Genomic DNA, 15,959 nt, shown 5'->3' with positions numbered 1-15,959 from the left:
GTTTAGTTGGGAAGTTGTATGTTCAGACCATCCTGTCTTGTTACTTTCGGTCTTTGAATTTGTAAGTCCTGCCCTGTAGGCCTCCGCTGAGCTCGTCAGGTTTAGTATGGGGCCCCCTGTTAATTCACAACATTTATATTACCATCAACATTCTGTTCATGATGTGTGTATGTATTCTCTAAAATAATGAAGTCTCTCTTCTTTCCTTTCTGAGCTCTCACCAGAATCACCTTTAATATCCATATTTCAACCAATGGTCCCTTTAAGGAAATCTAGGCTTTTTCTAGTATGCACCTGAAAACTCTTCCGGCCTCTACTCATCACCCAGTTCCAAAGCCACTTCCACATTTTTAGGTATTTGTTATAAGAACACCCCAGTTCATGGTACTAACATTTGTATTAGTCTGCTCTGGCTGCCAGAGATTGCTATATATGGTGTCAGATTGGTACTAGACTTAACCAGGGTGATCACTTTGTAAATTACATAAATGTCTAATCACTATGTTATACACCTGAAACTAATACAATATTGTACATCAACTGTAATTGAAAAATAAAAAATAAATAAAATACCATAGACTGGGTGGCTCAAACAACAGAAATTGATTTTTTCACCATTTTGGAGGCTGGAAGTTCAAGATGAAGGATCAAGATTGAGGTTGGCTGATTCAGTTTCTGGTGAGTGTTCTCTTTCTAGTTTGCAGATGGCCGCCTTCTTGCTATGTCCTCATATGGCCTTTCCTTGGTGTGTGTGTGTGTGTGTGTGTGTGTGTGTGTGTGTGTAGAGAGAGAGAGAAAGAGAACACACATGCAAGAAAGTGCATTCTCTGATGTCTCTTCTTATAAGGACACTAATCCTATTGGATCTCATCCTATGACTTCATTTACCCTAACTAACTTCCTTAAAGGCTCCATCTCCAAATGTTTGGGCTTCAACATATGCATCTGGTGAGGGTGGGGAGGGATACAAACATTCAGTCCATAACAGATGGCAACTGATGTATTGGGCAGGGTTGGAAACTTCTAGGGTGACAAGATGAAGTTAGAGAAAAGGTCCTTCAACCAAATCTTGAGAAAATGTAACAGTTACTAGGGTATGCTTTCTTCCTCCTTATATTTCCTTTAAAAATTTTTTACTCTAAAATTAAAATTGTGTTAATTTTTTAATAGTTAAGCTCATTTTACTAAAAAACAAAACAAAAACTGATTTGCTCTTATTTCTATAATCTTACATCTACCTTCTATCATGTATCTTATCCATGAGGTAAACTACTTAAAAAAGAGACTATTTGTTTTTGGTTATTTCAAATAGTTTAGTAAATTGTCTTTAGTTCTAATTTATTTGCTTTGGTTGGTTCCATTGGTCAAAATAAAACAATTCAGTACAAATCTGCAAGGTGAGCAAGGAAATAGAACATTTAATTGCCCATCCACAGAATTCTTTACATATTGTGTTGCTTCAGAGATTTTGCTAGTCTCTAAATAAAGATTGTGAGAAACATTAAAACATAATGAGCCTTCACAGTGTCTATCATTACATGGTATAGATGATAATAATTGAACAAATGCATTATCAGGTACAAAAGGAGCAGAAGAAAATGAGATCGGAAGACCAAGGGAATATCTGGAAGAATATCTAAAGATGTTTGTCCATAAGATAATTACATGATTTTTTTTTTTAAACAGAAGACTTCCTTCAGGAGCAGAAACTGTTCTGTGGTTAGGAAAAATTTGGCAAGGAGATATGCTAAGAGGTTGCTGGATAGAACTGGAAAAACAAAACAAAACAAAACTAAGATTGCAAGAGAGACCTGAAGAAGAGGATAAAGTCCTGAGGATAAGGAAAAAAAAAAAGATATAAATAGGAAAAAAATAAAAACTAGATTCAATCTCAGAGTAATATGCTTGTTATTACCTAATTCCCTTATCCCCCCAATCTCATGGACAAAGTAAAAACAAAAAATGCAGAAGGAGAGATTTAGATTAGTTGTAAGGAATATTATCTGATAAAAAATTTGTTAAACACTGTAATAGGCTCACAAAAGAAAGTCCAGAATTTCTTTCTTTAGGTATTCTTAAAAGAAAAAAACAATTTTGTTTTCACTTTTCCTGAAATATGGCTCCATTCTGATAGACTTGAGGAGATATAAATTAAAAACAAATAGAAAACGACTAGTCATTCTTCACCATTAGGGCTCTGATGTTATAAAAAATAGTAATAATAATAAAGAATTATTCTCTTTCTCTCATCATTTAACTGAGCATTCATTTCCTCAGTTCTTTCTAGTAGATCGTCTGAAAAAAAATTTATAATAAGTAGTATTTGTTTAATGCCATGGCATAATCTTGGGATGTGAATGAAATGCAAAGTACCATCAGAGAAAATTTAGAGAAACCATATAAGCAAACAGACTAATTAGATCAATGCAAGTGATTATTTTGAGGTTTCCTTTTAATGTCACATGAAAGAAACAAGCAGCAGGCAAGGATACATGTTATATCAGGGTTCAATGGAGGAAGAAAAAAAAAACACTAGGTACTTCAAGCAGAAAGCTATTTAATACAGGGAATTAGGAAACACAAAAGCATTCTAAATCTTTAAACAGCTGAAGTTAAGGGGATGTCATTAGGCAGCTGCCCCACTTTCACAAAGCTAGAGATTAGGAAGGAGAACCTGAAATTAGACATTCAAACATTCAGTTTACCAGAGTTTGACCATTGGATACAGCAGTGATAGGAAGAATGGTTTCTGCCTCCCTTCTGCCTTCCAATGTCACACAAGTTCATGTCATCAGTGGAACCTAAATTATATCCAAAATTCCAGCTGCAAAGAATCCTGGGAAAGGTAGTTTTTATTCTTCCATTTCCCATGATTGGGAGGATATTTAGAAAGTGATAGTGATGGCAGTTGAGGTCCAATAGACAATATCTAGAACACATATTCTAGCAAAAAAGAGTTTTGCCAGCCTGTTGTTAAACACAGGCATTATTAAAATTAATTATATAAACTTATAATTAATAAACTATATTAAAAACAAAGGTGATAAATATTCAAAACTCATCACTTCTTAATTATTTTACTACATTTTGATATTACTTAATGCTCTTGAATTTATTCACATCCATTGAATCTGCATGATAGAAATACTATATAATATTGTGCTATGATCAACTCCAAGTTCACATTCATCGATATAGCTTGAAATCAGCCATGATGGGAGTATTTAAACGATAGAAATTGGCAAACACTACAAATCTGGCCGATCTGTGTCACAACCCTCCCCCCCACCCCCAACAAGTGGTTAAACACTTACTGGCACATCACTGGTTAAAAGTATTAGAAGAGTTGTGTAATTTGAATTCAAAGAAATATTTGTTGTACCTGACTTTGGTTGGTATCTGTCAGTTGTAATCTTAGAGATTATAATATTCAATGTCAGTATTTAAGTCATCTGGTTTACCTCTGGGATTTCTAGGGCCACAGGGTCCGAAGAGTCTTCTCCAGCTCTACAATGGGTATAGGGGTCTGTGATGATGGAAACCCTTTAAAATTATGGTATCATTTGAGAAATATTTGTGGAAGTGCAACAGTGTGGGAGGGAGGGATGTGTGTTTGAGTAGCTGGAGAGAAGTGGGAAGCCTTTTAATGAGTCCCTCACCAGCACAGGTATGGCTGGAGACAAGGGATTGAACAGCTACTTTACAAACAATACAATAGTGAACTAAGGGTTATGGCCACAGTGTAAGAAGTTATAGGCAACTTGGGCTCATGTAACAATGAATGCATGTTGTAGGAAGCAATATTGAAAGAGGAAAGAGGAACTCCAAGTGCCACGCAAATGCGACATGTGTTGTGCCTTTATCTCTATATAATCTCAGATCATGTGATTATTTTGTGATAACAATCTTTACTTGAAATATCGTATGATATATAGGAAGCAACCCCCAAGTTATACGCTGTGTGACTAAAAGATTTTCTGGTAGGCCCATCAAGCATCCCACCAAGATGAAAACAGAAAGGTTTTGTGAATAATCTTATATTCAAATTACTCAGAATACACAATTTAATCTTTCTATCAGAGCCCCCAGCATAAAACAAATGTTTTCAACAGAAACAATTTGGGGAACACAAGAAAACTGAAGTAAATCCAAACAAAGGCTGCTCAGAGAAGTCACCAGAAGAATGTAGATAGAATGGGATGTTACCATTAGAAAACTTGGTATAATACAAATGAACATCAAGTATGCATTAACTCCAACAATTCTCAAGGACCCTGTTCTTACTGTTCTGCCAGACTACCAGAGTTAGTTGTGTTATTGATGCTGACAGTTATTTTTTTTTCTTTTTGAATTGCTCTAAAGAAAAAATATATCCCTACCTCTTATAGGGAGAGAAAGAAAATTTTATCTTCCACCCATGCTATTTCTTGTCATCATCAGATCCGTACAAGATGATTACTCACTATTCACGGCGCTTTGTATTACAAATTAGCTAGAATGTTGATGTATGTTAATTAGGATAAAGAAATTTAGGTAATGTTTTAGATTAACATTATAATGTAGGAAGCTTGTCTGAAGATTATCAGAGAGAAGCCTAGGGCAATTAGATGAAGACTTTTAGGGTAGGTATGGTTTATATAAACAGAGTTGGTGCAATGGTATACAAATTTTATTTAGAAAACAAGTATCCTTGATATATCTGTGTAATTAATATCAAAACTTGGGTTGTTAGAAAAGGACCTTGTGCTTTTGGAGTCCAGTGAAATAAAATCATATATTACACCATACCATGATTGATATTTGTCACAGATACTTCTCCATTTGACAGAACATCTGAGATATTAAAATTATAAGTCCAGATATACTATTGTATTTATATAAAATGATGAATTAATTTTCTTAGTTTACTATTAAAAGATTCATTTTCACTTAAAGGGCATTTAAAGCAGAAGATTTATTATTAAATTTTGTATCTAGAAAGTTTTTATGAGAAACACTGAAGACTTAATGTGGTTTAATAGTTATGCTCAAAATTAACCATTTACCAAAAAGATCAATATTGAAAGTCACTTTTAAGATAAAATTTATAATAATTGTCCCTTATATTAAGGAGTTTTGATCACACTTTGTGGGAGTATAAATGGGAAAAATGTATTTTCAAAAACCATTTGGCCCTTAATTGTAAAGCTGAACATTTTTATCCAGTAATTTCACTCCTAGATATAGAGTATAGAGAAACTTTTGTGTATATGCACCAAGAGATAGTACAAAAATAATTAATGAAATTATTGATCATAACACCAAAAAACTGGAAACTCAAACATCCATAGAAGGAAGATGAACACATAAATTATAGAATAGTGACACAGTGGAATATTGTATAGCAGTGAAAATGATTGAATTATTTGCAACATGGAAGGATCTAGAAATATTTCACTCAATAGAATACTGAGTGAAAAAACAAGTACCAGAGGACTATATACACTAAGACATCCTTTTTATAAAACTCAAAACTAAAAAAAATATGACTTAGTTACGTAGACATATGATGTGATTTTTTTTTAAAGACGAGAAGATAAAACACAAAATTCATGGCAGTGGCTACTTATGGAGAACGGGCCGGGAGGTGGGATGGGTACGAAGATGGGTCCCAGTCCAGTAGTTAGGTCAGGTGGTGGGTTCGTAAGTGTAATACTCACGGTTGCTGTGCTTCCCAACAATACTTTCATGCACTCTTTAGTCTGGATAGTTTAAAAGGTTATATACATACAAGTGAATATCTGTAGAATATTAGTAAAAAAGTCATACTTAATACTCAGTACACATTTATGTGCAGATGGCAGGAACAATTAAAGAATACAAATCAAACTGATAATTGTGAAATGTAAAAATGTGTAGAGGCTTTCTCTATAAGTATAAAAGGCTCATTTAAAATTTATTCCAGGGGATTTTCTTAAACATTTTTTTTGTTAGTTTCAGGTGTACAAAACAATGTAATAGTTAAACATTTATCATTTATAGCCCTCACACAGTGACAACCCCCCTCCCCCACCTACTACCCCTCTGACATCGCACACAGCCATTACAGGGCGGGCGGGGGGCGGGCTGGGATTTTTTATTACATTCATCATTCAGAGGCTCAGCTGATAAGTCACTTTACCTTTGTAGTAAGTGGTGAAACCAAAAAGAAAGGAGGAAGTCATGGAATAAGAACATTATACTGGAAAATAGATTTGTTATCAAACTCTGTTTTACAGATTCTTAAACCTAAAAGCTACAACTTCTGAGAATGTATTATTTTTGAAAGCTATATTTTGTTCTTTATGTACTTGTAAGGCTGGTATGAGTTAATTGCATAGTTGAATATGGTAATTACTTAGTAACTATTTATCACGATTACCGTATCTCATAAAAACCTAGGATTGCAATTAACTCTCTGTTCATTACCACGTGGCTTGTAATGGTAACATATTTGTATAATATACATTCTATGGTACTGTTTTCTCCCCTGTGAAATTCAGATAGTATTTTACTTTAGCAACAAATCTTTTAGGCTTTTATGTAGAGATGAAGGACTTAACTTGCACTTGTCTTCTGCTCAGAAATATTCTCAACAGGTGAGGTAAATACTCATAGTGATTGTCCCAAAGGCCAAAGTCAGAATTGTGGAATAAGAGCCTGTGTATTCTTTTTGAGATTTCTGTAACAGAGAGCTATTGAATGGTTACTAGAGAAGTATAAAAATTAGACTAATCATCTCAGTACCATTGAGCAATCAGTGGATATTAGGATACTGAACTGGTGGTGGTCAGAAGAACCGAGTTTGAGTTCTCAACTTCTTATTTGCTGAATTGTGATCTTCATTTACTATGTTTGTGTCCCATTTTTCCTTATATTTATAAACAGAGATAATAGCTACTCTGCCTCATAGGACTGTTTAAGAATGGGAATAAATTGATATACATGAAAAACCTTTATAATCTTAATATGCAAATGTTAGTTTGTCTAACATTTATTTTGTGTTTTTTATTTCCCAACTATATTAAAATTCACAATAAACTATATCAAAAAGCTTATTTAGGTCTTTAAAATTACTACGTAAACTATGTGAATTTCTTAAGAGAAATAAGAAAATGCCTACAGGGTCTGCTTGAAAAATCATTTTATTGATTTTCACAGAAATGAACTACTTAGATGTAAATGTCAAAGCCTATCTCCACAGAATCCTCAAGCTATCTAGATTTATTAATCAAGGCAAGCCCTCCTTTTGCTATTTAACCTCCAGAGAGACCAGTGTGGTTTTTCTCTTTCTTAGGTATGGTGGAAACAGGGAAGTCACGCCTCTCATGATATCTGCTGCTATAATACAGTAATGTTGCTGGATGGGCACTTAGGTTTGGAATTACACTTCTATTCCAGGGCCTGGTTTGACTTGTAGTTCTGGAATCTTGATCAGGTTTTTTTGTCAGTTGCTTTTGTCATAGAGAAACAGATTCATGCACAGAGAGGCTGATAATGCACCCAATTTGCTAACTTACAGTATATATACTGTAAACTCATCTTCATAACACTAATGCATTATTACCTTTGCTGTATAGTTCCCAAAGGCTTTTGGACTCATTATCTCATATGATTCATGACTTTTGAACAGAATGACCTCATTTATTTCTAAATGGTTTCTCTATCAGGTGGAAATTACGGAAAAGTGCAAAGCAGAACAGGAGACCCTATCTCAGTTGTCAAAATAAGATACTGTTAACAGTTCTTTATATTTTCTTCCTGTCTTTTCTACGCATGTTTATATAATTGAGTCATATTGTATATGCCATTTAAATGTCCAAGTTTTCATTTTTTTCCTGGTTGTGATGGTAATCTATACCTTTTGTAAAAACTTGGAAAAAGTTGTAGAAAACAGACAAAAGTCCAAAGCAGAAAATGAAAACCACATATAATTTGCTACCGTACGTCGTTAACCACTACGAGAATTTTGGTGTATTTCCTTCCAGTATTTTACTTTATTATTATTATTATTTTTAAGAAACATAGTCGGGATCATACCAAGGCAGGAGTGCTTGGGCAGCCTCTACTCTCTAGTCTAGCGGACTGGAAGGTGCAGATCAGCACTCTTCTTCCTGGACAGGGGTAGCGAGAGTGAATATTTTCCTTTAAAGCTCACTTGTTTCCGTATTCTAAGCTTATTTGTACGTTGTTCTCTTCTTTCTCCAAAATCTTCGAGGTCACTGACACCTGCCCATATTTCAACAAGTTATCCTTGATGGCTTCTGGAAGCCCATACTCTTCTCTGCGGCCGTTCACATCTGTTTATCGCAAGCCTCCCGCTCCCACTTCACCTTCTGCGATGATGAGGAAGTAGTAGCAGGCCGCTAGTTCGGAGATTTCAAACCGACTTTCCAACCTGAAGAGCGGAGTCGGAGCCCTCGCCCCCCGGGACTCCACTAGGTGTCTCTACATGTAACCAACGGTTGCGATTAGGTAAGTCCCCTGCTCCAAGGACGCCGGCCGCTGGCAGAGAGGCCAGCCTATCCTCGCCCCTCCCGAGGTTATCATCATCAGAACGCATTTCCATGTGGCTCCAATTCCTCAAATCCTGCCGTTCTCCGGAGGGTCTTTTCTCGTCGCGAGAACTCCCCAGGATCGCTCCTCGCCTCTCGGGAGAGCCGGGTAGGCCTCCGTCACAGAACACTACACCAGAAGTCCGATCCCCGCCGCCTCGCTTTGCGAGCCGGGAGAAGTGCGTCCCTTCTCGCTTGCCTTATGCCGGGCGAGGCGGGGACCGCACTATTGTGCTAACTGCCGGGGGGTGGGGGGGAGCTGACGCTCACGTGCCGCTCTCTGTTTTCCAGCTGGCAGCAGTAGCTCCCGGGAAACCAACGTTCAGACCATCAGAGTCAAGATTACTTTGTCCTGGGAGTCCGCACAGGAGGAGGAACGCCCATCCACTGGAGCTAGGCAGCGGACGCATCCTTTTCCTCCCCTTTGCTTCGCCTGCACCACCCGGGGCTGCAAGCGCGCCAGCGGCTGCCGAGCTGCCTCAGCCTTTGACAGCTCGACCTGAGCACCTCGCGGCCTGGAGTCTCGGCTCAAGGGGCGGGGCGGGGCGGGGCGGGGCGAGCGCGCGCGGGGCGGGGCGGGGTGAGCGCGAGTCTGGAGGCTCGGAGGGAGCGCGCGAGCCGAGCCGAGACGAGCTGAGCCGGGAGGTGCTAGGGAGAGGCAGGCAGAGCCCCGCCGGCTGCCTGCGGCTCAGCGCCGACTGTGCTGCGTCGCTGGGCTCCGCTTACCCCCACCCCTGCTCAAGCTCCCGCAAAACTTTATTCTCTTGGGCCCTTCCCCCTGGGTGTCTGAAGGAATCGGAACACTCGGCAGGCTGTGCGCTCCCCTGCAGCAGCGGCGACCGAGGGACCTGCATCCCTTGCCCGCCGGGCTCTCGCGCCCGGCGCCTCCTCACCTGCTGATCGCTCCTCGGAGCCGCGAGGGGACACCCGCGGAGAGGCCGCGTGGGCGCCAGCGCCCTCGAATTCTCCCCCCTCACCGCCGCAGACCCGCCCGGCAACTTTAACTAGATTCCTCTCGCCCAGCCGAGGCACCAGCTGCCGCTGCCGCTGCTACCGCCGCCGTCTCGGCCGCCGCCGCCGCCGCCTCACAAAGGGGCGCAGGGAGCGGAGGCGGCGGGCACCGGCGCGGGTGCGCAGGGCGCGGGCCTCTAGGTCGCCGAAGCCCGGAGACAAAAGGGAAACTGCCTCTTCGCAGACTGCTCCGCCGCCTCCTGCCCGGCTCCGCGAGCCTCCTCCCCGCAGCTCGGCCGCTGCTCTGCCTTCCTCTCTGCGCGCCGTCCCTGCAGTGCTCCGGGACCCGGCAAACCTTCGGGGCGCGCGTCGCTGCTGGTGTTCGGGCTCTAGCGATAATAAATGATAGAGGATACAATGACTTTGCTGTCTCTGCTGGGTCGCATCATGCGCTACTTCTTGCTGAGACCCGAGACGCTCTTCCTGCTGTGCATCAGCTTGGCGCTGTGGAGTTACTTCTTCCACACGGACGAGGTGAAGACCATCGTCAAGTCCAGCCGGGACGCCGTGAAGATGGTGAAGGGCAAGGTCGCTGAGATCATGCAGAACGATCGGCTCGGGGGGCTCGACGTTCTGGAGGCCGAGTTTTCCAAGACGTGGGAGTTCAAGAGCCACAACGTGGCGGTGTATTCCATCCAGGGCCGGAGAGACCACATGGAGGACCGATTCCAAGTTCTTACGGACCTACCCAACAAGACTCACCCGTCCATCTTCGGGATCTTCGACGGGCACGGGGGCGAGGTAGGAATTCTCTGGGGCTGTGTGTGTGTGTGTGTGTGTGTGTGTGTGTGTGTGTGGTGTGTAAACAACAGGACCTTGTGTGCGCGCCGGGGTAGGACTGGGTGCGAGGGGCGTGGTGATGACCTGTGCCCGGCTGGACAAAGCCACGAGTTCCAAGTTGCCCTAAGCAGTGCTGGATCCAGACCTCTTGGGACGGAGGGTCTGTGCTGTGGGAGGCAGGGTCATCCATGGCTTATTTCGTGCCTCATAATTGATGAGGTTTCCCAAGGCCACAACCCAGCAAATGACTGTGCTAGTTTTGCCGGGAGAGTGAACAGTTTCTAAAGTGAACTTTGGCCCGGCGTCTCAGCGCCGGTTTTAGGGTTTGAGACCGAGCTAGGCACAAAGACGGAAGACACTACCTTTGATTCTCATTAAGGAAAAGAGACACAAAATGTAGCGCCGAGTCAGTGAGGGCTCAGTGAAGATGAAGGCAGCTGTGACTCCTTCCCGTCCCCTTGGCCCCGAGGGGGAACCCGAGGGGCCGCCCAGCGCGTCTTCCCAACTCCACTAACTTTGCAAGCGCGGTCGTTCCAGTTGACAGCAGTGCCTCGCTGGCCGCCTGCTTTGAGCTGGATCGCGGCGCGGGACCGGAGGTGGCGCTGGCCTTTGCAGAGGGGGCGATGCCTGCAGAGCCGCGGTGCCCAGATCTCGCCCCTGTGCGCTGGTCGGCGTGGGGCGCAGACGTCTCCCGGCTTCTAAACTACTTTATTTGAGGTTCTTGTGGGAGCAAGAGGTGAGATTAGAAGACCGGTTGCGGCACTCCGGTTGCGCACCGGTGCTCCGATTTCCTGGAGGTCCGGGCGAGGATTGGCTCTGGTTCTTGGGCATCCGCCTGGGCCAAGTGAGTGGCAAATGTGGCTCCAGCGCCGAGCTCCAAAGAGCACAAAGCCAGCAACTTCATCTCTCTCATGTTGGCAGTTTGCAGTTTCATTGCTGCATAGTCTTCCCCCACCCCCAGCAATTTTCTTACTTAAAACCCCCCCCTTCCCCCACAGCCCGGTGCTCCCCCCACCCAACTTTCCCCCCAGCTCTCTTCTTGGCCCTTCTGGTCTCTGGGTGGGGATGCCATTCTCTTTCATGCTTTGCTTGCTTTTTGGCATTTGTTTTGGGTGAATATTGAGAAAGCTTTCCAGTGGTTATCTGCATTCTGTCTTTTATACAAAGTCACTTCACCTACCACTTTGCTACTCTTCCCAAGACACTGTATCCACCTGCCTTGTAGAACCAACTTTGCCAGGAATGACACACTTAATTGGAAAATTTATTTGGTAGCACTGAAATCAGTTTTTGCTATTTTCCATTCACTCTAGCCCTTTCTATGCTCTGTCTTTCAAAATGAAGTTTTCACTGGTTGTAAATTTGTAGCCTCTTGTGTCGTGCAGGTTCCTTTCTCCTTGGTCACAGGGTAGGTGAAAGATCTGAAGTTAATTAACGGAAGCGATGCTGTGTGCTTGGGTAAAAATATACCTGAATTACAAGGTTGCCAACGTAAGGACTGATTTGTTTTCTTGGCTTGAGTCAGAATGTTTATATTTTCATCTTATGTTCCTAGATTGTTATAAGTCATTTAATAAAGCTGATATATCTTTATATTAAAGTTGTTGGCAGGTGATAATCTGCTCCTGGTGTTAGAAAGCACAGTTTCATTTCTAATTTAAACATCTGGATGTAATGTTAACGTTGTGAAACTTTGGCTTATGCTTGTCTGGGTGTGCTGTATTGGCACGTTTTAATTCTACATGGGTATTTTAAATTTTCTTTGAAGTTGATATTGTAAAAACTGAAAGTTGCAGACCCAAATAGATTTCAGGTTGAAAAATTTCTAGTACTGTCTTCTGGTAAATATACCATTCAGAAAAGAGACAGGATAAATGCTTTTATTGATGGAACTAGAAGCATTTCACATGTGTAGGGCTTTTCATTACATTTTTAAACAATAGAGAAGATGATCATTGTTAGCGAAACTATGAAATGCTTTTCATTGTGCCTTTCATTAAAAAGCCTGTTGTTAGCAAAATAGTATTGTCTGTGCCCTTAAAAATAGAATCATTTTTCTGTCTGTTACCTCTTAATGTATGTAGTTAGTTCATAATTTTGGCTTTGTTTTAGGGCAAAATAAGGAATTATAAGAAGGAGTTATTTAGTTGCTATTGAGAATGCTATAATAACATATTAGGTAATTTTTCACTTGTTTTTCTTTAATTCAAAGAAAATCCCACTATCTAATTCTTGTCTTTTATGTTGTTTAATTCCTTTAACATTCACCAGAGGAGGGTGCCAGTGTTTGCTTCTGGTAGAGATGATAGTTCTTTTTTTTTTAGAAAAGAGGAAGCTTTTTAAAAAGATTCTCTATTATTTATATATATGCTGTTTGTAGAATGCTACAGAAGATAAATAAGGAGTTGACTTTTATTTCTAATAATTCAAACTCTGAAGGTAGTTTATTAAAAAAACCAGGGCCCATCTACAGTGGTAGTGCTTTTTAGATTCAGAAGGGATCTAAGCCACCTTGTGTATCCATTTTATCACATGAGATATTTACTGATAGCTGGAGAAGTTGTGGCCTTCTTAAGACTACATGGCTAGTTCAAGGCCTTCAGTTTGGTGATCTTTCTATTAAATCACTGGATAAATTAGCTTGCGTATTTACCTAGATAGATAACACACTAGGAATACAAAGGAGAATGAGACATGATTCCCATACTCAAAAAGTTTCAGTGTAGTGCGAGAGACAGACCTGCACGCCGAAAATTACAGTCATGGTGTGCCTAGGGTGATACGGAAACACTGAGGAGGGGTATTTAAATCAGACTGGGAGGTGGGAGGCCTGAGAAAGACCCCTGGAAGCTGTCATTTACTGCAAGGTTAAAGCATAGGCTTTGGCTTGAGATCTGACTTTGAATCTCTGTTCTCTCTGCCTTATACTAACTGTGACCTTGGGCAAGTTGCTTAAGCAACTTTATGTGGGAGTTTTTAATCTGAAAAATAGGAATAATAGTGCATGTAAGCTGCACCCTCATCAGCTGTCTTATACCTGATCTAGAGAAACACATAATAGAGAGAAGGATGTGGAAGAAGAAAGTTTAGAGGCCAAGAAGTCTGCAGTATTAGGGCAACAATACCTGAGAGAGATGCTACATGTGACGCTTTGGTCACTAGAAAGGTATATATTGGATCTGGGGAATTCGTTAGGTATCCCCAAACTCTCTACCTCTCTTTGTTCTAACTTCTGGTGAACTGATTATTAAATCAGGATTCCAGGGGTCCTAGCGTAAGGAAAGCAGCATCCTGGCTTCAGGTACACATTTTTTGATTAGTGAGAAGGAATATTCTCTGTGATTAAGTAATAAATTGGTTTCTAATTTGTACTTCAGCCTCTTACGAGTTAGGTTAGCATGAGTTAATTCTCTTGAGTCTATTCAACTGTATATTTTTGACAAAGTTGTCTTTGGACTTGTGCCAAGGACCAGACTCTGGATGGCTGTGACATGGACGGGATCTTAAAGAGCCTTGCCTCGGTGGTCCCGCAGGCCAGCTTCCGCGCTGATGCCCTCGGGCCCTGAGATATTCTAACCCCAATACTATGGGTAGACCTCTCTCTCTCTCTCTCAAGCTATGACAGTGATTGTTTTGCTGTATAACAAAAGATTAAAAAAACCAAAAAGGTTAAAAAAAAATTCAGATTGTATCCTCTGATGCGGAAAGATTATTTTAAAAATTGAAACATAATGTTTATGTAGAAAAATGTTTTTTTTTTTGGGGGGGCGCTTATGTGTAATTTTTATCCATAGGCAAAAATGTTTTTTTTTCTTTCATTTTTTATATTATCTAGAAGAAATACCACCAATCCTTTGAAACAAGTTTGCCAGTGTTCATGGCTGAAACCTATCTGGAGACCAGATTGGTATGAGTTCCATATGCTTTTGGACATTACTGTATTGAAGGTCATACATTATTGTATCACACGATTGACACAGCTTGACCAGTGGTTGAGCTTAGAGTTCCACACTTCACATCAGAGAGAAGCTACACTTCAGATGCTTGTTGGGGGGCTACAGTTTTGAGGCTCAGCAATTTTCAGAAGCTCAGAAGAGGAACCGCATGAATTGCCTGAAGGATCTATATGGTCAGTTCTTTACATCAGTAAGTGGTTCTTTACTTTTCTTGAGTAATGCTTCTGTTTGAGGATGTTGTGAAACTACAGACATATCCCTCAGAAAAAGGGACCGGCGAATCAAGTTATGTTTATAATTTCAAAGATAAGTGGATGTATGAACCCTCTAGATTAGTCTAGATAGAATAAAATCTGTTTCAGATAAATTTAGATCCTCAGGGAGCTGCGTATGTGGACCTCTTCCTGGGCCCAATCACCTTGCTCTCCATCATTTGCATGTATTGAGTTATGTGCTGTCATTTGTCTGTGAGGATTGTTATGAAGGATAGGCTTCCAAAGTTCTCTTGGCAAATCAACTGCAAGGATGTCATTGAGGACTTTGTTTGTTAGGTTATATATTCTCTTTATGAGGACCAAGGGAGAGAGAGTTAGCTTTTTGTTTTTATCTTAAGGATGCTGAATCATGTAACTGATTCAATCATCCTGTGTTGGCTGCTGGAAGTGTTAGAAATCAAACCTCTGACCTACGTCTAACAAATGTGCAGAATTTTACAGAACACATTAATTTGGTACATGGACTTCACTTCTAGGACAGCTTATCTATCCTATATGTAGTGTTTGACCCTTTTCTCTCTTTCTCCTCTTACATATGTCATTTTATCTTGCCGTGGTATATGTATTTGTGTAAGTTTCATTGGATCCTTTCTGAAATAAGATATAGTTCTGAACAAATAAATTATGAATGGCACATGAATGATCTGCTTTTCAGACATTACAGCTGCTGTTAGTAAATGTTGGGCTCCCATATTACTGATGTACAAGAGGCCTGTGGATTTAGTGTGGACAAATACCTTATGGTTTAAGAGAAAACTCACATTATTTTGGTTTAAAATGGCACATTAACATTTCTGACAGAAAGGGGGGAACACTTTTCCCTTAAGAAGTCCCCCCATCCTGTGTTTAGGAACGTTTTTGTAGATGAATGTAGGATTCTGGCTTTTGACCTTGGTGCATCTTCTTAACAGATTTTTTCAGAAATTCAGTTCAATTAAACCAACATTTTCTATATAGTCTGTCACAGGTGGAAAACAGTGTTGTGCTCTCTCTGACACCCAAAGATGAATCAGTGCATTCTCTGCTCACAGGGACCATTCCATCTACTTGGAGAGATGAGCTTTTTAAAAATACAGCAGAGCTACCAGACTGTTAGACCACCTACAAGAGGTTGATGGTCTGACTAAGGGAGCTTGGGGAACCTTGGATAATTTTGAAGAGGAACTGACATTTGATTGTATCCTAGCATTTCAGTAGACAGAGATTGGGTGGAGGGAGGATGAAAAGATGCCATAACAGGTGGAAGAAAAGTGGAAAATGTCACAGAGGAGGTAAAATGCAGATACAGTTGGAAGAAAGGCTGGCAGCCCCCTTTGTTTAGAGGTGCCTTTCCCCAACTGTTATCATTCTAGAAACCCACTCAT

The 15,959-nt window shown here is 40.9% G+C and overlaps 1 protein-coding gene across 1 annotated transcript in view; it reads left to right on the top strand.

Annotated features, from left to right (window-relative positions):
- Positions 1-9,889: 9,889 nt before the first annotated feature.
- Positions 9,890-15,959, top strand: part of PPM1L (protein phosphatase, Mg2+/Mn2+ dependent 1L) — a 256,788-nt gene continuing 250,718 nt past the window's right edge. Inside the window, exon 1 of the mRNA XM_033127250.1 lies at positions 9,890-10,325. Within this exon, the coding sequence (XP_032983141.1) occupies positions 9,927-10,325 (399 nt within the window). The 5' untranslated portion in view covers positions 9,890-9,926. The remainder of the gene's footprint in view (positions 10,326-15,959) is intronic.

The sequence above is a fragment of the Rhinolophus ferrumequinum genome, chromosome 2 (genome assembly GCF_004115265.2).
Source record: "Rhinolophus ferrumequinum isolate MPI-CBG mRhiFer1 chromosome 2, mRhiFer1_v1.p, whole genome shotgun sequence".
Classification (NCBI taxonomy): Eukaryota; Metazoa; Chordata; class Mammalia; order Chiroptera; family Rhinolophidae; genus Rhinolophus; species Rhinolophus ferrumequinum.
Note: the sequence above shows the minus strand (reverse complement) of the source record. Positions and strands in the feature narration are given on the sequence as shown.